This window comes from Vanacampus margaritifer, chromosome 1 (genome assembly GCF_051991255.1).
Source record: "Vanacampus margaritifer isolate UIUO_Vmar chromosome 1, RoL_Vmar_1.0, whole genome shotgun sequence".
NCBI lineage: Eukaryota > Metazoa > Chordata > Actinopteri > Syngnathiformes > Syngnathidae > Vanacampus > Vanacampus margaritifer.
The window spans coordinates 22310804-22332685 of record NC_135432.1 but is presented as its reverse complement, the minus strand read 5'-3'; the positions used below and the strand labels follow the sequence as shown (position 1 = coordinate 22332685).

The following is a 21882-nucleotide window of genomic DNA, read 5'->3' as shown; positions in this document are numbered from 1 at the left end:
AGTTACTTAGTTATCAGTACTCGGCCCAAGTATTGTGGCTCTTATCGCAGCGAGGAAAGACTCACGACCACCTGGTGGGATATATTCTGTCCAATGGAGACATTAAGATGATGCATTTTTGAATTTTCATTTGGGATTGTTTTAACCAGTCAAACTTTGCAGAATTGTTAACAACACTCTGCTCTGTGATGTGTCAAGTTTACAAAACTTTTTTTTTATTTTTATTTTTTACAGCAGTCATAGTTGAGAAATACAACAGCAACAGCAACATGGCCCTGATTTGGACACACGCAACTGAACAAGTTTGACTAATGGCACTTACAGAACAAGATTCTTAACTTTAAGTTAGCAAAGTCAGCACAGACTAAAGTTTGAATTTAAATTGCGCTACACCCTCAAAGATTTGTACTGATAAGTTAACTGACTGATGAACAGCTTTGATTGTATAAACCCAATAAATTGGAAAAAAAACAAAACAAAACTTGTGGAAAGCATGTGGATGTGCTGCAGCTGGTCCTGTCTGACTGAGAGACCGAGACGTATAAATCTTGTAAAGACTGCACACTGCTGGCCCACACCAAAGTTGACATTTTCCCATTTGATAAATAAATTCCTCCATACAGTCTTTTAGAGTCAGTCTACATTTGCACTGATAGCTACAGTGCATTTTCATCAACGTTGTTTTGCAACATATGATTATACTGTGTATATATAAAGAATGAAGAATTTCTCATTTTCCCCTTCATAATCCACAGTATGAGAGTGTAAAATATGGTACTGATCCAGATTACATTTTTTTGTCCTCGGAGGAGGCCTGTGCTCTATTGAGTGCCATTCAAGTCAGTCAAGTGATTCTCATGACATCACAGGGAAGCTATTCTGCCCGGCAACCCACCCCCTTCCTTAAAATCTGTCATTGGATAGGGTATTATTTCCCAGAGTGTGAGACCCCGCCATGCACGCGCACGTACACAGTCACACACATGGACACACACACACACGCACACACACAGCACTTAGCCCATGTTTACAAAACCCCTGATCCCCAAAAGCTATTCCAGCTGTGCTTTGAGTGTATAAGTGTGTTTGTGTGTGCTTGCAGGCCTGTGCATGTGTGTTTCTTCATAACCTTTATAATCAATGTGACATCAAAATGACAAAGACTTGGTGTGCTTGTCATCTGTTGAAAGTCTCGCTGTTTTTATTATCAGCTCTGATTGACTTATTGTTGCAAAATTTCGACAACATTTGTATGATATGGGGCGTTTTTCTGCTGCAGACAAGGTGCCAGAATAATCGCTAATTCAACAGGCAAGACAAATTAAGACAAGGACAAATCACATTTGTGTTTCACAACAACAGGCTAAACTAGGAACTAACCTGTGAAAGATATAATAACATTTTTAATACCTAAATTTATATACCAACTATTGTTACACATATGAACATTTTAATTTTCCATATTAACCTTTGAATTAGAAATCTTGTGTCTCAGCAGGGCACATGATGTTGACCTCGTATGCTCTAACCTTAAGCTTGAACGACGTTGTTTTGTCTAAAAAGTTCCTTCTCCGCACTTCTTTGCCAAAACACATTTGGCTCTCACAGTCTGCCTAGACACTGATTGGGCCAGAAATTCGTTGTTTTAAATACACGCACATCTCACCAATGAAAACAGAATTCGTTTTGAAATAATACACATACACATACATTATTGTCTCTATCAGTTATGTCCAGTTCGGGTTGTTTTGCGAGATATTGTTTTGGGGAAGTCAGACCCTTCAACTATGTCCCAGTTTATGCACCAAATTTGCCCCTGAACGTTTGTTTACATTAGACTTCGTCTTGCCACCTCCTTTGGAAAAGTACTGGCCGAAATAATCAGAGGGGCGGATTTTAAGAAACTATATATAGCGTCTGCAACCCGAAAGAGGGAACACATTCTGACGCTCAGAAATTCCACGTTCTTAAGTGATGTACCTGAGTGTTGAATGTTCCAAGAGATCTCTTGTTTGATTAAAAATCATTTTTGCAAAGAATGTATTTTTCTTACAACAACTCACCCTCATATTTGAACACGCAAGGAGGACAAAATACCTCTTAATCTTCCAATTGGCGACCACCGACGTTTCGACAGTTTCCAGCGGGGCGTTCAGGGACGGGCAGAATTCTACGGCCACATAATAATTAAGGTAAGTGGACAAATGAATCCACGTTTTAGGAATTCTGTCTGTTTCAGGGCGCGGCGGCTGGTAAATTCGTCGTGTAAAATTATTTTGAGGCTGGAGTCTGTGTAAGAAAAATAGTGATGAATTTTGAAATCGTTTGCTTGGACGTGAAAGTCCCAGATTTCGGATTTTACCACGGTGTTTGAACTATACACGTGGTGACGTGGTAGTGTATGCGGAAATGCGCAGATGATATGCGATCTTTTTGGAGTTATAAAGATTAATAACGATCGCTAGTAAGTCAGTCTGGGAAACATTTTGTCTTTACAAATTTGTTTTTACAGACGATAGATACGTAGATAATTGATTTGAAGTCTATGTATATGAGATAAGAGATATAACGATCGCTAGTAAGTCAGTCTGGGAAACATTTTGTCTTTACAAATTTGTTTTTACAGACGATAGATACGTAGATAATTGATTTGAAGTCTATGTATATGAGATAAGAGATATAAGATGAAGTTGAGAGTAAGTCAGTCTGGGAAACATTTTGTCTTTACAATTTTGTTTTTACAGACGATAGATACGTAGATAATTGATTTGAAGTCTGTGTATATGAGAGTAAGTCAGCTGGAGAAGCATTATTCTTTTACCAGCGTTAGATGTGTGGGCATTGGTTTTACGTCCATACATATTTAAGTTGAGAGAAGTCGGCTCAAAAAGCATCTTTGTCTTGATCCCTGCCTGATGCGCGGGAGAGACAAACACTTTGTTTTTATGAGTAATAGATTCTTGGGTAATTAGATAACAAAGATCCTTGAATAAGTGTTGCCGATTAAAGCTGCGGGAGGATCGACTGCTTCATTTTCTAGGGACAAAGGACTCAACTTATAGGAAGTCAGATTGACATAAGACGGATTTAGTACGCCGTTTTAAGATTAATCGATAGGTCTATGAATAATTGGATATTGACATTTTTAGACAAGATATAAGAGATAAGATGTATTGACTCAACTCGTGGAAGTCGGGCTGACTAAAGCATATTTGATACGACGCTTTAGATCAAGCCAATAGGTCTATTGAATATTCGTGATTAAAATTCAAAGACAAAGAAACTGTTGAAGCTGGGGTAGCGCAGTTGACATCCGGATATTTATGTGTTGATATGTCGTACAAAACGACATGTCTTGTCTGTCCGTTGTGTGTATGCCGTCTGATCAGTGAAGAAACTCTAACGTCACGGTAAAATCTTAAAGGGACCGCGATGAGATATGTTGTTGACTAATTTTGTTATAAGTGAGACGTCACTGTATTTAGAAATATTAATACGACTTAGCTACAATATAATATAATATAATATAATATAATAAGCTATAAAATACGGGCAATAATTAATAGAAAGAAAACACTGTTTGAGAACTACAAAAATGGTTGTCATGAGGCGACAGGGAGTTGCGAGCACATGCGCAGTTGCGATCGGAGAAATGCCCAGTCCGTGGTTTGAAAAACTGATAAAATGGATATACGATTGCGGTGGAATAAATCTTATGGCGCCGTTATAAGCTACAGTAAGTTAATTTTATTGATGGGGGACGTTGAGGCTTGCGCCGCGGGCGTTCGACGTAAAAATACGAGATAAAAGAACACGTTTACGAGTGGAATAAAAACGACACATAATCGTGTGTTTTTGGATAAGATGATGATGAATAATGCTAGAATACTAGCTTTAGGTATTTTTGTGAAGTTATAACCATTTATATAACTTTAAATAATGATATAAGACTAAATGATTTAACCTGATATCACTTCCGCTAGTCGGAATTAAAGCTTCCGGATTAAACATACCGTTTAAATAATGACTTAAAATGTAATTAATATTGAACGACGGGACTTGATTATATTGTGAAAAAGGTTAGTTTATTCTAATAAGATATGGCATTTGTTCGATGGTTTTAATGACGGCAATTTAACTTTGAATGTGCGTACACGGCGACCGCCCGTTAATAATGTTATGAGTGTATGTAATTTTATATAGAGGAGAGTCCCGGACGTATCTTTAAGAAAAGTGTATTGAAAAAATGATGAATACTGAAATGTTGCTTTGCAAATAAAATAACTGTATGATATAAATTTATGTGATAGAACAAATTAAACCGTTTAAAATGCGCTAAGCAGGGTGAATTAATTAGACGGTAAGATTAATAAGATTTTTATGCTAAAATGGTGAATTTAAGGGTCTGCTTAAATAATTCAGCGGCATTATATAACTTGTATTTTAAAGTGTATTTAGAGCGAGATGTCACCCTTTAAGAATTATAGATGTAATGACATACCTAAAACCACTAGATGTCTCCAAATTACAAATGCCGAAAGCCAATTTTTTTTTTTATTTTTTATTTTTTTTTATTTTATTAATTTTTTTTTTGAAAAAACCCATATTAACAATTGCTTGTAAACCTCAATGACATCAAACAGTTTAGTCTCTATTCTTTATTTTATTTTAATGATGATAATAATAATAACCAATAACGAATAACTTGGACAGCATGACTAATGTGGAATAATTTTTATATAGATGATTGTTTGTTTGTTTTTGTTTCTTTTCCCATTATAAAATAATTTTTATCTCTCCCAAATGTAATATTAACTATGTCTTTTGCTTGAGTCCCATTTAGATTTGGAGTCCATGGGGGGGTCGTCTGGAAGAATGACACTTTTGATATATTCATCAGGTGCGATGTAATTAAGTTAATTTTTGTTTTGATGTTTGACTAAAAAGCTGATTAGACGTTTTGTGAAAATATTAATTGAAAGCTACCACACTTATTAATTGATTCGGAATTATATTTGTAAATTGTTAAGGTATATCTATCCTAATCTCATCCTAAATGTTATTTATGAAGATATGCAAAACACACTAATTGAATATTGACAACCATAACAAATATTGACATATAATTAGCAATTATTTTAAAGTATGAACTTTATTGTTTAATTATTTTTATTTTATTTTATTTTTTTATTTTTTTTTTTTTTATTTTATTTTTTTTTTTCTTTTCTCCCTCTAAGGAAATATTTTTTTAAAAAAAATTATTATTTTTTTTTTTTTTTTCTCCCCTCAAAGAATTATTATTTTTTCTCATCTCTTTGAAATAAAGACAGATTTTGATTTTACTGACATATTATGGCCTGGATGTTGATGAGATTTTAGGTGGGAATGGTCGGCTGAAAAATTGATGGTCGGGGTCAGTATTTCATAATAAAAGTCAACTGGCGGGACAGAGAAACTGCAACTGCCACCTGTCACCACCACCAGCAGGGCGGTGGAAAAAGATGCCGCCATACCTGACTACACCTGCAGCCTGCTAACGCCAGATGGAAGGGCGGAGATTCCTGCCGACTATTGCCACAAAGACTGTGCCATCATATACAAATGTGAAAAAAGAAAAACTGCTCCACTGCCAAATGAACTGTCCTATGAAACTGCTCCAAATATTCTGCACAAGCGTCTTCAAAGCGTTCCTGCGTCCAGAACTGTCCTACGAAAGAACTATGCCATACGAAGGCCACACCCAACAAACAATGCTCTCTTTGAATTGCTGATACCGGGCCATATGATTTGACGCTGACTGTTTGCACTGAAATCTATATTTTGACATGGGTAGGGTTATAACATTTACAGTAAAACATTTGGTAAATTTAACTAATTGATTGACAACATTTTATATATACAAATTTTTTATATTTTAAAAACTTTTTGATGTCTATTTTTGATTTGATCTGATTTGTTTATTTTGCTATTTTAAAACAGTCAGTTTTTTGGACAAACATCAAACAGGGGGACTAGTAAGCTTAATGGTAATATTAAAACTAAGGGCAACTTTATGTATTGATAATATTTGATTTTTTGTTAAATTTATTGGTTAAGCTACAATATTTTAAAGTACAAAAGATAATATTGGTAAATTTAAAGTTTCAGAAATTGAAAACAGCTAATATGAATATAGATAAGATATAATTTATTTGAACCTTAATTATTATATTTTATTTTTTAAAACTTGGTCTTTTGATATTTTCCCAAATTCTCTTTTCAAATTTAAACACTGGCTTGGGATGCATTGTTGAATTTACTGGTTAAATATAAACTTTTTCCCCTCTTTTTAAAATAAATACACAAGCTAAATTTAGGTACTGCAAAACTTTATATATTAGTCTGAAAAATTCTCTAAAGCGATCTTTTTCAGAAGGGGGAATTATTAGTTGGTCTGGGTATGTCATTGCGAAATAAAAAATAAATATAAAATTAAAAGTTAGTCTTAATATGATAATTAGAGATAGTCCGTGAGAACGAATTTTATAGGAGGACCTTGGGGAATTTTTTGGACCATGGAGAAGGAGTAAGTTTCGGCAGAGACGACAAATTAAGGTGAATATGTTCCATTTCTATTTTTATTAATCCCTGGGGCCCTGGGGGAAGTTGTTATTTTTTGATTTTATTATTGAGGCGAAAGTTGCATTTGTTTAATGGCCGGAAGCACATTTGACATGCTATATCTATAACAATAAGTATTATAATAACATATTTTAATAATCATATTTTGTAAACAGGATTGGCCTTGTCAGATTTGAACTGGCTAAAAAATATCTTTATTTTCCTTGCAATCAATGTGCTTAGGTCATTAAAAAACCAGCCAAAGGCTGGATCATAATTGAATGTCACAACATACAGAATTTTTTCCACAGGACGGGCCTGCAGAACTTTACTAAAAATTTACTAACCCCTAACTAATAACACTACCAAAATGCTCTCTCTCAGAAGAAGGGATGTGAATAAAATGTTTATTAGTGACTAATAAAAATGTCCTGCACTCAGACCTGAGGTGATGGAGGGGTCAATCAGTCCAATGACGCCGACACCTGGTTCGTTCAACATCCGGCCTTCAGACCTGCCGGGTCCACTTCCTACTCAACCATTACCTTCAGAGAGACCACTGCTCGAGCCACCTGACCAACTGCTCGAGCCACCAGGGGGAGTCAACAGAGAAACCAGTCGACTGCTGCTTCCAGTGTCAGCTAACGAGCTGAGCATTACCCAATGGAAATAGGAGTAATGTGTCCCTTTTCCCCGGCGTTGCAAAAAAAAAAAAAAATGAGCCACACTTTCAGGAAACAAACCCCAATTCGATGAATTCCTACATCTCTGGCAGTAGATGTGGGCTAAAGGATTCATCCATCCATTCCCCTGACCGCTTGTCCTCACAATGATTGTGGGGGTGCTGAAGCCGATCCCAACTGGCTTCGGGCAGGAGACAAGGTGCAACCTGGACAGGTTGCCAGCCAAACGCAGAGCTGAAGGACTCTGTTTGAAAAAAAAAAAACAACAACAAAACGCAAGCAACAAAACCTCCCTAGCCCAAACGACGACAAGTCTTCAATCGCGTCCCGAATTGCACATACACAATGACACTCCTTTTAATCCTTAACTGCCATGCCAATTTCCTGAAATCCCCCGCTACAATTTTTTGACATAATCATAACCCACTGTCTTTATATGTGATATGCTTATTTTGCTGAAAAACCGAAAAAACACAAAAAACTGAAAAAACAAAATATCTTCTGATGAATCACACTGTTTGACATATGACGGGCGTCCTCTCTTGTTAAAAGGGTGTTTTTCTTCTTCCTGTGTTGCACCTGCTATTATGATGATGAAGATCCCGTGGGAATCCTTTGGTAAAAATGTTTAAATATTTAGTTGTTGGGCTTAGTTAGTGTTTACGTAAGCCCAAAGGGCGGACTGAAAGATATAATAACATTTTTAATACCTAAATTTATATACCAACTATTGTTACACATATGAACATTTTAATTTTCCATATTAACCTTTGAATTAGAAATCTTGTGTCTCAGCAGGGCACATGATGTTGACCTCGTATGCTCTAACCTTAAGCTTGAACGACGTTGTTTTGTCTAAAAAGTTCCTTCTCCGCACTTCTTTGCCAAAACACATTTGGCTCTCACAGTCTGCCTAGACACTGATTGGGCCAGAAATTCGTTGTTTTAAATACACGCACATCTCACCAATGAAAACAGAATTCGTTTTGAAATAATACACATACACATACATTATTGTCTCTATCAGTTATGTCCAGTTCGGGTTGTTTTGCGAGATATTGTTTTGGGGAAGTCAGACCCTTCAACTATGTCCCAGTTTATGCACCAAATTTGCCCCTGAACGTTTGTTTACATTAGACTTCGTCTTGCCACCTCCTTTGGAAAAGTACTGGCCGAAATAATCAGAGGGGCGGATTTTAAGAAACTATATATAGCGTCTGCAACCCGAAAGAGGGAACACATTCTGACGCTCAGAAATTCCACGTTCTTAAGTGATGTACCTGAGTGTTGAATGTTCCAAGAGATCTCTTGTTTGATTAAAAATCATTTTTGCAAAGAATGTATTTTTCTTACAACAACTCACCCTCATATTTGAACACGCAAGGAGGACAAAATACCTCTTAATCTTTCACCTGCTAACTTGAATCAGTAACACTAACCACCAACTCCAACTAGCAATGTGACAAGCGGCCGGCATTTGAGTGTTTCTTTTGTGTGTGTAAATTCTCCCTTGCTGTGGAACGGGCAGAGCCCGACATAGACTGACATGTTGATCAACCAATAGGCGAATAGTTCAACCCAAGACACCCTTAAGACCGCCCCTTCATTTGAATAACATTTCATGACGCTTGATTTCAAGCTGACAGCGTCTGCAGCATGAAATAAACAAATATGAGAGCAGAGCGTTTTTATTTGTAAATTTACATTTAATTCTATTTATATATTTATTCCCACATTTATTTTTACTTTTTGAATCTTGTTTTTGATTTTTTTTTTTATATATATGTATGTATGTATGTATTTATTTATTGTTTATTGCCATTTATATTTATTTTACTGTATTTGAATTGTATTTTATTGTATTTAAATTTCGAATTATATCTTTTATATCTGTTTTTATTTTCAATTTTAATTAATTAATTTACTTATTTATTATTTTTGTCATTTTTGTTTCCTTCATAGTTATGAAGGTGTTTTTTGGAAATATTTTTTTATAGGTGATATCACACAAAAACACTACCCATAAAGGCCTTTTTTTTCGAATACTAAAAAAACTAAACTAAATTTCTCCAGAACTCATCATCTGATTTTCAAAATTATATGGTAAGTTTAAAAAATGCAGCCAACTTAAAAGGATTAGGTAAAAAAAAAAAAATTCATTCATAACAATTTGTCATTTTCGTGTCCACTAACCTCCGACTGGGCTGATCTTGTTGGTGATTGCGTATCTCAGGATGCGCTCCTCCTTCACGTACATCACAAACACTCTCTCCATGGTGATCTGCAGGGTCTCCACAGGCACAGCCCGACTGTCGTGTCGACAGTCACGGAAGGTGATGTTCTGTTTCAGCTGGAACGAGAAGGATTCGGATACTCGGTCCGGTGAGACCACGGTGAACTCTCTCACGGAGCTCGAGGTGGCAACTGGAAACAAAAACACAAGTGCTTTTAAGCAAACGGTACACCTTAGAGGCAGGTGACTTCAGTGGTCATCGTGGTTACGTGAAGGGTAGTAATGGTATGTCTCCTTAAAAGGCTCCATGGTCACTTCAGCAGCGGGAGGTAGGAAAGGTACACTGCCGCTGAGGACAGTGTCCACAGTGAAGTGGTTGTTCTCATCGAGGCCTCGTCCTGTCTGCTTGATTGACAGCCGCTGGTTGCCAGGGTAAAAGACCAGTTCGGCGTGCCGAGTGAACTCAGCCCCTGGGAACCATGAATATTGAATAGATTATTAAATAGCAATTATTATATATTAATATATTATATACAAACAATAGGCACTTTTGGCCGGCAGAAAGAGAGACTCTCTGCCTTGCTCAAAATGATACCTCTGATTTGTTTACTTGCCTACGGAGAGAGTTCAGTGCGGCATCATCGTGGAAAGTTCCATACCTGTTGTTTTGAATCCTGCTTGGCTATTGGGCAGCTCCAGAGCAAACAGCCATCCAAACAGCTCTCCGATTGGAGCAGCCGGCATCAAGGCCCAACCCACTGGCTCAGGGATCTAACCAATCACATCAAGGCCAGCAGACAACCCAAGAGATGAATTAATATACAGTATGTGTGGTATATGACCTTTCATTGATTTTCAAGTAACATGAAATTAATTTACCTCACTGACAGCTGTGTAAGCCCTTCCATCTCCCACCACAATGTAAGCATGCAGGTCAATGTTGTTGAGCTCCACGGGAGTCAAACCCACGGTTACTGTTCCACTCAGCTTGCCACTGACGCGCTGGGGGGCCGCTGAAGACAAAAACAACGTCAGGCTCGGTGTGTTTCGCTGAATTAAAAAATTTGACGAGCGCACAGTGGGAGCTGACGACTAACCCTCAGGCAGGCAATGGCGGCCATTTCCGTAAAAGCCGGGTTGACAGTGACAGCAGAAGCCCGTAGCATAGTCTGAGCACAACGCATTCTGAGAGCACTGCTGCTGGAACCTGCGACAAACACAAATCAATAGCCGGAACTGAAAAATAACAGACAGACAACATCCCATATTATTATATGGTTTGTAACAGAAACATACCTTGCACATGTTTCCTTATTCTCAGTGGTGTAGTGAATCACTGAGAAACAGAAAAAAAAATGAAGATTTAGTATTAGTACTGTATGTCACGTGATATGAAAGCGCAACAAGTGCTTGACTTTATGGCAAATATAAAGTATACTGTCGACAGAAAGGAGGAAGGGAAAACATTCCTCAAACACACACACACATATTGGCATGCATCCACGCATACTGTATATACAGTATGCAACACTTGGAGACAAAACAGCTGTTGCAGTGCTGCAACCCACACCATGACCCTCATCTCACAGGCATGTTAAATGCTTCAATACTGATCTTTAAATGCTGCTTTAAAAAATTGCAATGTAACCAAATACAAATACTTCATTACTGTACTTAAATGGGTATATGCATTTTAAAGGGGAACTCAACCTTAAAGGGATACTTGACTCATTGAGCTATTTTCAACAGTAAAAAGTTCATATTTTGTCCAGAATGAATGTGATAACTTCATTATTTTTTCATCAACAATTTATACCTTTAAAAACAAATTTTTCCACTTGCTGTCGACTGAAGATGACATAACCTGTGCTGACCAAATCCAGAAAACAGGTGAGCCATGATTGGTCGTTACCTACTTCCCTAGCACAGGTGATGTCATCTTCAGTCGACAGCAAGTGGAAAAACTAGTTTTTAAAGGTATTAATTGTACAAGAAAAATAATGAAGTTATCATATTCATTCTGGACAAAATATGAACTTATAACTGCTGAAAATGGCTCATTGAGTCAAGTATGCCTTTGTATATTTCTTGACAATAATATGTTATATATGACTTTCTGATTAATTTTGCATTTGTGGAATATGAGTTATGCAGCAAAATCCAGCCGTTTTTATCCATCTCAGCAAGCGGCCATTTTGCCACTTGCTGTCAACCTAAGATAACATCAAGGTTGCTCAGGGCTCATGCAACAACCAATCACAGCTCACCTGTTTTCTGAAGCTGAGCTCTGATTGGTTGTTACCTGAGACCTGAGCAACTATGACGTCATTTTTACTCGACAGGAAGTGGCAAAATGGCCGCCTTCTGATACTGATAAAAACTGAAGAAGAAGACGAAGAAGAAGAAGACAAAGACAAAAACAGGATATTGGAACAAAACAAGGGCTTGGGTTTTAAAGATAAAATCCAAAATATCATTGAAATAGCATTCCATCATTCTATACCAAGAATTTTTTTATTTTCAATGTGTGTGTGTGAGGGGGGGAGGGGGGGGGGTTACTGTGAACATATTCTAATTTATGGCAAGGGACGTTAAAACACACGTGGTAGCGGCACAACAGCCGTATTGTAGTAAAGCTGCTGAGGATGAGGTATCGTTTCCCTCCACTTCCTCTCAGCCATCCTCCTTACATACATTTACGACTCCGTACGCCATAAATATACATTTCTGTGAAGGTGTCTTACCTCCTGTGTCAAAGTCAACATCTTCCTCCACACTGACCACATGACCTCCAGGGGACAGGGGTGGCTCGTTTCTGTGAGGGGGATACAAATCTCCCACATCCACAGGAATCTATAGGAGGAAAAACGTTGTTGAGCCAGCATTTTAAACTCCTTTTTTAAGCAGTCCTTTAGATTAAAAGCAGTATGATTGAGCAGCAACGTCATGTAAAGGGAAGGCAACCCAAATAAGTTATTTTCAATAATATGTTCTATGCGTCCTCCACTAGTGTAAACATGGCATTTTAAATAATATTGTGTTTGTGGAACATAAAGAAAGCAGCAAAAAACACCTGTTCTTTATCCCCATCTCAGTGGGCGGCCATTTTGCCACCTCCTGTCGACTGAAAATGACATCACAGTAGCTCATGGCTCAGGTAACCACCATTCACGGCTCACCTGTTTTCTAAATTTGGTCATGTGACACTCGCAAGGTGAGCCATGATCGGCCATTACCTGAGCAACTGTGATGTCATTTTCAGTCGACGGCAAGTGGCAAAATGGCCGCCTCTAAGATGGATAACAACAGGCGGATTTTCCTGTTTAATTCATATTCCACAAATGCAATATTAATACAAATATCAAGGTTTTAAGGAGATTAGATTACACCACAAATAAACAAAAATAGCAGAGGGTGAAGCAATTACAGTACTTATACAAAGAATGAAGTTATATACAGGTTACCACATTCTCTCAAGAAAAGATAAAGAAATATTACCAGAATTGGCTCTTCCAGTTTTACCTGTGGTTGTTGCTCTGGAGACCACGGAGCACCTCTATCTGGAATGGCTTCTTGAAGAGGAGGCGGTGCATACTGCCTCTCCACCACCTCTGAACCGTGCCTGGGTTCAGAGGTCACAGGTAAATCTTCAGCACCACGCGACACCTCGGACGCTGACAAAGGAAGGTCAGAGCTTCCCGGCTGGAGAGATTCACCAGCGATCACTGGCTGGAATTCCATATCTAAAGCTGTCAGGGGGAAATCCCTGTCCTCCTCTTGATGAGCAGGGTCAAAGTTGCTGTTGCCTGTGTACTCCTCAAAGTCATTGTACTCGGGGGTAGTGGCGCCCTGGGAGGAACAACCACCAAGGAATGACAGCTTGCAGAGGTATCATGCATTATATACTGTATGATGTATGATTTGAAGACCCTGCAAAGTGATTTCCTAGGGGTTTGCATCTCTCCAATAAAAGACAATTTAATACGAATGAGAATATCCACACAATTGGACACGTATCTCGATACATGGGGTGCAATACGATTAATGATGATATAGTGGAACAGTTCAATTCGGTGGGATTACGGTTCGATTTGTCAAGACATGAAGCCTTTGTACTCAGCAGTGGTTATCGGGCACAAGTTACGAGTTTCTTAGTAGGCTATTACTTAGCAAAAGCCTGTTAGCTTGTGAGCTAGCTCAAGAGCTAGCTGGTGTCTAGCTAGCGTCTCTTATTGTGGCGTGGAATGTCCCATGACAAACCAGTGGCATATATTCAAGCCACCAGAAGCTTAATTTTAGGTATATTTTCACGGCTCAAACGTATTGTATTGATATATTTTAACATGACATTATGCTTTTGTCACCAGTGCTTCCTTTATCACCCATCACTGTATTCCCTGGTTAATTAGCCCTCTCTTGACTCACGCAGACAAATTCACTGGTCCATGTGTATCTATCTTCGTTCTCTCCTCACCACCACTCACACACTTTTAGGATGTTATGAGCTTCTTTTTTTTCCACCTAGCCTACGCTACAATGTAATATAATATATTATCTAAGTATGTACCTATATTACTTTGTACTGGTCTGTAATTGTTGCTTTTATTTTTGCTTTGTTTCACTCTGCTTTTTGCAGGCAGTTTGGCACTGCAAATAAAACATCTGTTCTCAATTGCCTTACCTGTATAAATACATTGAACGTTAAAGGGTTAACAATTAAAATAGACAAATGTAGGTATCAGAAAATGTGTGGGTATTTGATTGACAGTTGACAGAGTTCAGAGCAGAAATAACGATTGTTGAAGCCTTATCTTATATTCAGGTACTTGGGGATTTTTTTTTTTCCATTCAGATTTGACAGGATTGTTAACAACACTCTTCTTTGTGGTTAGTCCATTTTAAAAGGTACATTTATTTTCATTTTACAGGAACTTTAAAAAGAAGAGAGAAAATTTACCAGATGTTGATCATGTTCTCTTGGGAGAGGCGTAGGAAGGACACCACCAATAGATGCTGGTACAATGTTGTCAAAAGAATAGCGGTTCCCAGTGTGGAAAAGCCAAACGCCTGGAATTCCAGTGTTACCAACCCTTGAATGGGGGGGGGAAAAAGAGCCATTTGAGCAATGCAATGATAACAGTTTTTGCTTGAGCCCCGGTTCCACAATAAAGTGCACATCATGTTCTGCACACCATCTTCTATTTCAGTACACCATTGTTGGGATGGGTACAAAGTGTCAACTACAGTTTAACATAGCACCCCTTGGGTGCAGCTAAACAAACAAGAGCCCATAAGAGCCCATTGAGTTGTCGACAGATAATGGTCAATTGTATGCGCCATTTGATTTATAAAAAAACAAAAACTACAAGGAGAGATGACTCAAAGCCATTTGTGTGGTTGTCAGCAACTGTAGCCTGTTACCACACAATTTTACGAGTCCCTATACATCATCGTTTCATGGTTAAATAAAAATAACAGCCTTGCTCACTTCACATTCAAGCAATGGAATATGGACTGGACGATTGTGACATCTGGAAGTGAACATAGAAGAAAGACTGCCTTTCTGTGCGATTTTTTTGTTGTCCATTCAAGAAGAACATTTGTGAGATCAGAGGTGTACTGATGTGGGCTCGCAATCTGTTCTAGTTCATCCCAAAGATGTTTGATGGATTTGAGGGTAAGGCTCAGGTCAAGTTCCTCCACACCAAACTCATAGCTTTATGGACCATGACTCGCAACACTCTTAAAAAGAAAGAAGTTTGGTTGGGGGGGTGGGTTTATTGTCGATGCCCTTGACCACGACTACAACTAATAATAATAAACTGGTTTTATATCAGTGGTTCTATAGAGCATTTTAAAACAACCACTGCTGTTTTCTTAAGTTGGATCTCAGGGGCAGCAGATACAATAAAAACAGCAGAGGCCCCAGAATTGAACCCTGTGGAAGACCGACCATACGTTCTGTTATATGAGTGAATTCATATTGCACTTTCTTTTTTTGCTCGACATAGTTAGTATGAAGGAATTACAATAATAAAGAAATCACGTGACGTACCATCACAATAGCTACAAGTTGACTACTGAGCACACAAAATTCCTTGCACCACGTATAGGTCAAGCAATGAAGCGTAAGCACCTGTAGCCAACGATGGCCAAGCGGCGCGTACCATCACGAATCAATTGAGTGTGTGTCTTAACCTCCACCGAATCCCTGAGACTGACTCACAGAACCCGGGTTAAAAAAACGCTGTTTTATATGGAGAGGTGCCTTGAGATATGAGTGACCGGATTTTTGAAATAGGAGTTTTTGCTTTGACATTTGAGCAAAAAAAATGAGACCTAAACTCAGCTCACTTCACAACAGCAATAGTTTGTCATTGTGAACAAATCTTTAAAAAAGAGGCTTTGATTTGTTTAATGCCACTAGTTGAAAATGAATGTCAAACAAAAAGCAATGAGAATTGCATATTTTAAACAAGCACATAACTTAGTGGAGACCAGAATGAATTAATGGTGTTTCCATTCATTTCAATAGGAAAAAGTGATTTAAGATACTAGGTACTTTTGAGATACGCACATGAATACGGACTGTATTGAACTTGTATCTCAAGGCACCTCTATAAAACTTTTCTAGCTATGCAAAGATGATAACTAGTTTTCAGAAGCAAAAAATGGTTTCCTATTTTGTCCGATCTGTGAACTTACCACATTAATGACCCTAAGGTAACTATCGTTAAAAACTATCATCTTACACAGATTGCTCTTATTTTGAAAGTTGAGAAATTTGGAATTATTTGCCTTATCACCTTTAATTGAAAGCTGTGACGTATCTGTTTAAAAAAAAAAAAGTATAAAATACAAACACAGATATACTGTATATTAAAGTGTTTGATGGCTTGTTTTTTTGATGAATTGATATTGAAGAATTTCGAAGTGGCCCTTGCAGCCTTACAGTTTGTTGTAGATTTGTTTCTGTTCGAGATTTGTTCAACAAGAGCAATCAAGCAAGTGGAAAATCACAGTTTGTACAAACTTGTCAAGATGTTTGATACTCTGCTCATTGCTGGTCACACTGTAGTAAGGCCCCTCAGTTCGGGAAAAAATGAGATAGGTGATTTCTCCTCTGCTGAATCCGACTCGAGCAGCAAGCTCGATCTCCACGTTATATGACTCCTGGGAAAAGAAACAAACAATGCAAAAGTTGTCCGGGTAGGCGAGGTTCTATTTTCACTGGTGTGTGGGGGACGCTAAGTTATGATGCTGAGCATCTGCATGCGGGAGTGTTCACCGAAAACAAGCACCTCCTTGTTTCTGCTCAGTTTACCTTGGGTCTCGTCCCAAAGAAGTTCAGGCCACCCTCGGGGTAGAGGAAGAGCACGTACGAGTCGCTTTCGTCGTAAGCAATCACTGCCTGGAAGGTGTTGACCTGAACAGAGGGAGCGAGTTTGCCTCTAAGTAAAAAACTATGAAGATTTCAATTTCTTCACGTAAGCAGAATCAGAATCAGATTTTTGGGCCAAGTATGTAAAAACACATTGAATTTGTCTTCATGTAAGTACATAAGGACGTAAATGTTATTTATTTCCCACTTCTCACAGAGAGGACTCACACAGTGTCACTGTAAAAGGACCTTTTCAATCTTTCGCAATATTAACATGACGCATCGTGAAGACTGTTCTACAGCTCACACAAGAAGAGGCGTCCATATTTGAAGGACTGTTAGTTACTCCATGTGACTATCATCTGCACACACACACACAATTCCCAAGCGAATGATGAGCCCAGCTGTCTTCCTGTGTGAGGACATCTTTCATGGAGATGTTAAAGAGCGGGACTCACACGTCTCGTCACCTATATCCATGGAAAGCGTCCATGTGTAATTGTTTACCACAACATCTTTAAACCATCTTCTTTGTAGTTTCTTGCAGCCTCGGGGCTTGTTTTAATTAGTGAGTCTGGTCTGGGAGATTATGGGGTGTCCATGTGAAATCTGCTTGCTTTAATACAGCATCATAAATGTGGTCATGTTGAAGGAGCAGATCAATCAATGCCGACATACAGTGGATATATAAATATATATAAATTTAAAAAACACTTTCAAATTCAAGTTAAATGACCATCAGCAAACACATGCCACCATTTAATACACATCTGATTAACCCCAAATACATTTTAGATGTTCTGGTAGGCTTTTTCTGACATTTTCTTTTGAGCAGAATTCAGAAGTTATAAGCGTGAAAATCAAGTTTAAAATTAAAATTAAAAAAAACTTGCTACCAAACATAGCAGTCATTTGAATGGCGCAGATTACAGTGCTGAACGTGTTTGCGTAACTGCGCACCTTAAAGCTTGCAAGCATTGTTTATTAAAGAGCTTTCAGCCTTAAGTGACAAAACAACAGGCAACAGGTGCTCTTGGTGCCATTTTTATATGTCCTAATTGGAGTTTATCGACAAAAAAAAAACACCATTGCAAAGCTTGAGAAGACGCAAGTGTACGTTTATAAACCTCAGTTCACTCTTCCCAATTTCCAGGACGTATAAGAGGCTATTTAATTTTTTTAAACATATTTATTTTGTCAATATCCTGAAAGCGAGGGAACAGACGGAAGCATCACGGAGCTTGCTAGCGGACGTTCATGTAACCAAACTAATGGAGTGACGCTCATTTAAGACCTTGCTCCTACATGTCTCTTGATCGCGTCCCGGTGTTGTGTCCTCGGTCCAACTCCTGGGGTAAAGTGCACACATTCAGTCAAATAATAAGCACTTAAATAAGCTTAACTGGTGTGTCCTGGCAGAGGGCAGTCAGTAACGACACACTATGCATGTTTAAAATAGATTCAATAAAAAAAACATCCACTTTCCAACGGTTGAAATGGTCCAAATCAGCGCTTCCCCTCGTTAGACTCTATTAGTTTTCTATGAAAAGTTGTTAGCAGGCTACCAGCCGGTCTACCCATAATGCACCGCGCTGCCGAGATGTGCACTTCGCTTATTGCGCTAACACTGACTGCTATTCCATATGCTCCAAAATTACCACCACCTTGGTTAAGGCCCCAGCACCTGCTTAAGAACAACTGCCCATTCGCACCCACCCCCAAGCCAATTTGTCCTTTGTGTGGTTGTGTTTGACCCACAGGGAAAAGGCAAATAATTACGGCACACAGACACCACCCCATAAAAAAACAAAGGCTTTTACCCCCTCACCATTCCATTATAAGTGTGACGGTGGATGTGAGGTGCGCGCACACACACACCAACTGTGTTTGGTCTCTTTGTCAAACGTTCAGGACAGCGATCTAGTAATGATTTTTTCCCTTAACTTTCACATATAGACACAGCAAATTCACAGTGACCTGCAAAAAACACACAAAAACATATTGCAATGGCGGGAACTGGGAAGTGTACTTAATTGTACTTTTGAAGTATTTGTACTCTACTTGATGTTTTGTTTTTGTTTTTGACGACTAAAACTGACTAACTGTATTACTAGTCATACTTGTAGCAGTCAGAGTAGTTGTCATGGCACCCACGGAGGATGTGGCTGTTGTGTTCCATATCAAACGCTACACTATATGCGACAGGTCGCTAAAAAATGAACAGCAGTGAGCACATAACCCATGGGGCCAACTTTTAGACACCCCCGATGGAGATGGATCAACAGTGTCGAAAACTTCCACTTTGAGACCAGTTTTCAAATGTTTATTTTGTTTGGCTTCAACATCAAAGAAACAAATGAGCCCAAATAACATTTGTCATCTGTTTTCCTTTAAAACGGTGTTGCGTAAACCTATGTAGTAAGCAGGTTTGCGCAACTATTGTACTGATTCCCTCTGACCGAACAATGACCTACGGACAGTCGCGGGGGAGTCAACTTGGGACCAAGAACTCAATCATCATGGGCAGAGACAGACTAGCCATGAGGAATTTCGGGAGATTCCCTAACGGCCGGTCCATTAATGGGTGCCACCATGCGCACTCCCTTTCCCTAGCAATGAACAACGAATAGTAATCATTAATAATGGAATAATCAATAATAATAGAATAATTGCTTCTACAAATATTCTATATAGACAGACCTAGTGTGCGTGCTGACAGGGTGGACAATGACAGGGTGGACATTTTTGGCTAATGTTGGCATTTAATGAACACATAATGCGCTTTTACTTAGCAACATGCAACAGTTAGCAAGCTGACTGTACTGTTAGGCAAATATATTTGAGAAAAAAGGAGTCGCATATGTTCAATCTGCTTTGAGCCAGAAAGAACACCCGTGTCGATCAAGTGGGCCCAGAGAAACAACAAATACAACTAGGAGGAATAATAGTTCCTATTGTTTTACACAGAATGATAAAAAAGGGTAAATAAACACGGAGAAGAGGCAAGAGTACATCACAGTGGACATCTGATATATTGAACAACACACAGCTTTGAAAGAGTTTAAAAAGCTGCAGGAAAAACAATCAAATGTGGAATACAAAAAGACAAAAGTGGAATATGGCAAATGGCAATATTATTTGAAGGTTGGGGTTAGCGCTGCTAATGTTTTAGGTACTTGTGCAGCTCTGGAAATAATTAAGACCAAAACATATAGGAACGTTTTTCAGTATTTTGACCATTTTTCATTTTCTGCAAATAAAGGACAATATTTGTATTTAGAATTTGGAAGCTAGGTTGTCAGGAGTTAAAAAAAACAACAACACATACCCATATTGTGGTGCCTTGAGATATGAGTTTAATCATATCATATTTCCCCGTTTAAATGAATGAAAATGCCAATAATGCCTTCCCCCTAAAAAGCAGGGGGAAAAAAATCTTTAAAGAAGGAAAATAGCACTACACATTATTCAAATTTATAAAAACGTACAGTAATAACATAATTAAATCAAATGTAAAGAATGCAACAATTTTTGTCACGCTTTTTGTTTCAATTCAATGGATATTTTGCTGCTCAGTCAGATGTGCGTGCCTGGGACAGTGACAAATTAATTTCAAATTTGGGTTTACAGATGAAAAAAAAACAGCTTGTAATAATAATGCATCAGATTTATAAAGCACTTTTCTAGACACTCAAAGATTGCTTTACAATGGAATGGATACATTATTCATGCACTCACACATTCACACTCTGGTGGTGGTAAACTACTTAAGTAGCCACAGGTGCCGCGTGGCTGCCAGTGTGCGCCTACAGCCCCTCCGACCACCACCAAACATTCCCACCTTCCATCCACCATGTGAGTAGCACTGGTGGCAATGTGTGTGAAGTGCCTTGCCCAAGGACACAACAACACTTACTGCTTACTGAACGACCGTCTCTACACCCTGAGCCACGGCCGCCACAATAAACTATATCTTGTAAATCGGATCATTCGTATTTTGGGCATCAATGTAAGGCAAAATCTGAATGGTCTTTAAAAAAATATATATTGCGTAACAGTGATCATTTAGGACAACGTAATCATCCATCCATCCATCCATTTTCTTGGCCGCTTTTCCTCACTAGGGTCGCGGGGGTGCTGGAGCCTATCCCAGCTGGCTTCGGGCAGTAGGCGGGGTACACCCTGAACTGGTTGCCAGCCAATCGCAGGGCACACAGAGACGAACAACCACACTCACATTCACACCTAGGGACAATTTGGAGAGTTCAATTAACCTGCCATGCATGTTTTTGGAATGTGGGAGGAAACCGGAGTACCCGGTGAAAACCCACGCAAGCACGGGGAGAACATGCAAACTCCACCCAGGAAGGCCGAAGCCCGGACTCGATCTCACGTCCTCTGCACTGGGAGGCGGACGTGCTAACCAGTCAGCCACCGTGCTGCCTGACAACGTAATCATGATGTGAATTTTTGATACAGTGTCATCTCCACAGCACACAGTGGAGTCCCGTCCCCCAAGACAAACGTCACCTCAGTACGCACACAGGACTGCGCTTAATCAGTTCACACATCCCCAACACTCCACCCCCACTCAACTCCACCCAGCACCTCAGGCGAAACTCTTCAAAGCAAGATGCTATCAGTCCAGAGACCCCCAGACTGCTGTGATGGGCAAGGCCGTTAATCCTCCTGCCCCCAACTTCCTCTTAACACATTCAACAATTTCACACATTAGCAGGCTCGCATCCATATTGTCACAAAGTCTTAATCAACTTCCAGCTATTAGCCATGGATGTTCAGTGCATTTAATATTTGCACATTTGGCTTTTTCTTCAGTTGGGCTGAGGGGGGGGGGGGGGGGGATTGAGATAAAACAGCTTGTGAAACACAAGCAAAGACAAACACAGATGAGAAAGCGAGACACGGGGAGATCCCCTGTGGTTTTCCTCCAACCACTCCCTCCATCATCCATCCATCCATCCGAT

The 21882-nt window shown here is 39.0% G+C and overlaps 1 protein-coding gene and 1 long non-coding RNA gene across 2 annotated transcripts in view; one reads left to right on the top strand and one right to left on the bottom strand.

Moving 5' to 3' along the window:
* Positions 1 to 21882, bottom strand: part of nid2a (nidogen 2a (osteonidogen)) — a 51173-nt gene that overhangs the window by 25769 nt on the left and 3522 nt on the right. The window contains exons 4-14 of the mRNA XM_077583758.1: positions 16841 to 16942; positions 16550 to 16689; positions 14474 to 14606; positions 13039 to 13365; positions 12261 to 12369; positions 10813 to 10852; positions 10614 to 10723; positions 10396 to 10529; positions 10176 to 10287; positions 9786 to 9986; positions 9477 to 9707 (exon numbers count right to left, since the gene is read on the bottom strand). Of these exons, the coding sequence (XP_077439884.1) occupies positions 9477 to 9707; positions 9786 to 9986; positions 10176 to 10287; positions 10396 to 10529; positions 10614 to 10723; positions 10813 to 10852; positions 12261 to 12369; positions 13039 to 13365; positions 14474 to 14606; positions 16550 to 16689; positions 16841 to 16942 (1639 nt within the window). The remainder of the gene's footprint in view (positions 1 to 9476; positions 9708 to 9785; positions 9987 to 10175; positions 10288 to 10395; positions 10530 to 10613; positions 10724 to 10812; positions 10853 to 12260; positions 12370 to 13038; positions 13366 to 14473; positions 14607 to 16549; positions 16690 to 16840; positions 16943 to 21882) is intronic.
* LOC144062411 (uncharacterized) lies at positions 1390 to 9178 on the top strand. Its single transcript, XR_013296396.1, has 2 exons — positions 1390 to 2192; positions 5451 to 9178. It is a non-coding gene; the product is annotated as an uncharacterized LOC144062411 (long non-coding RNA).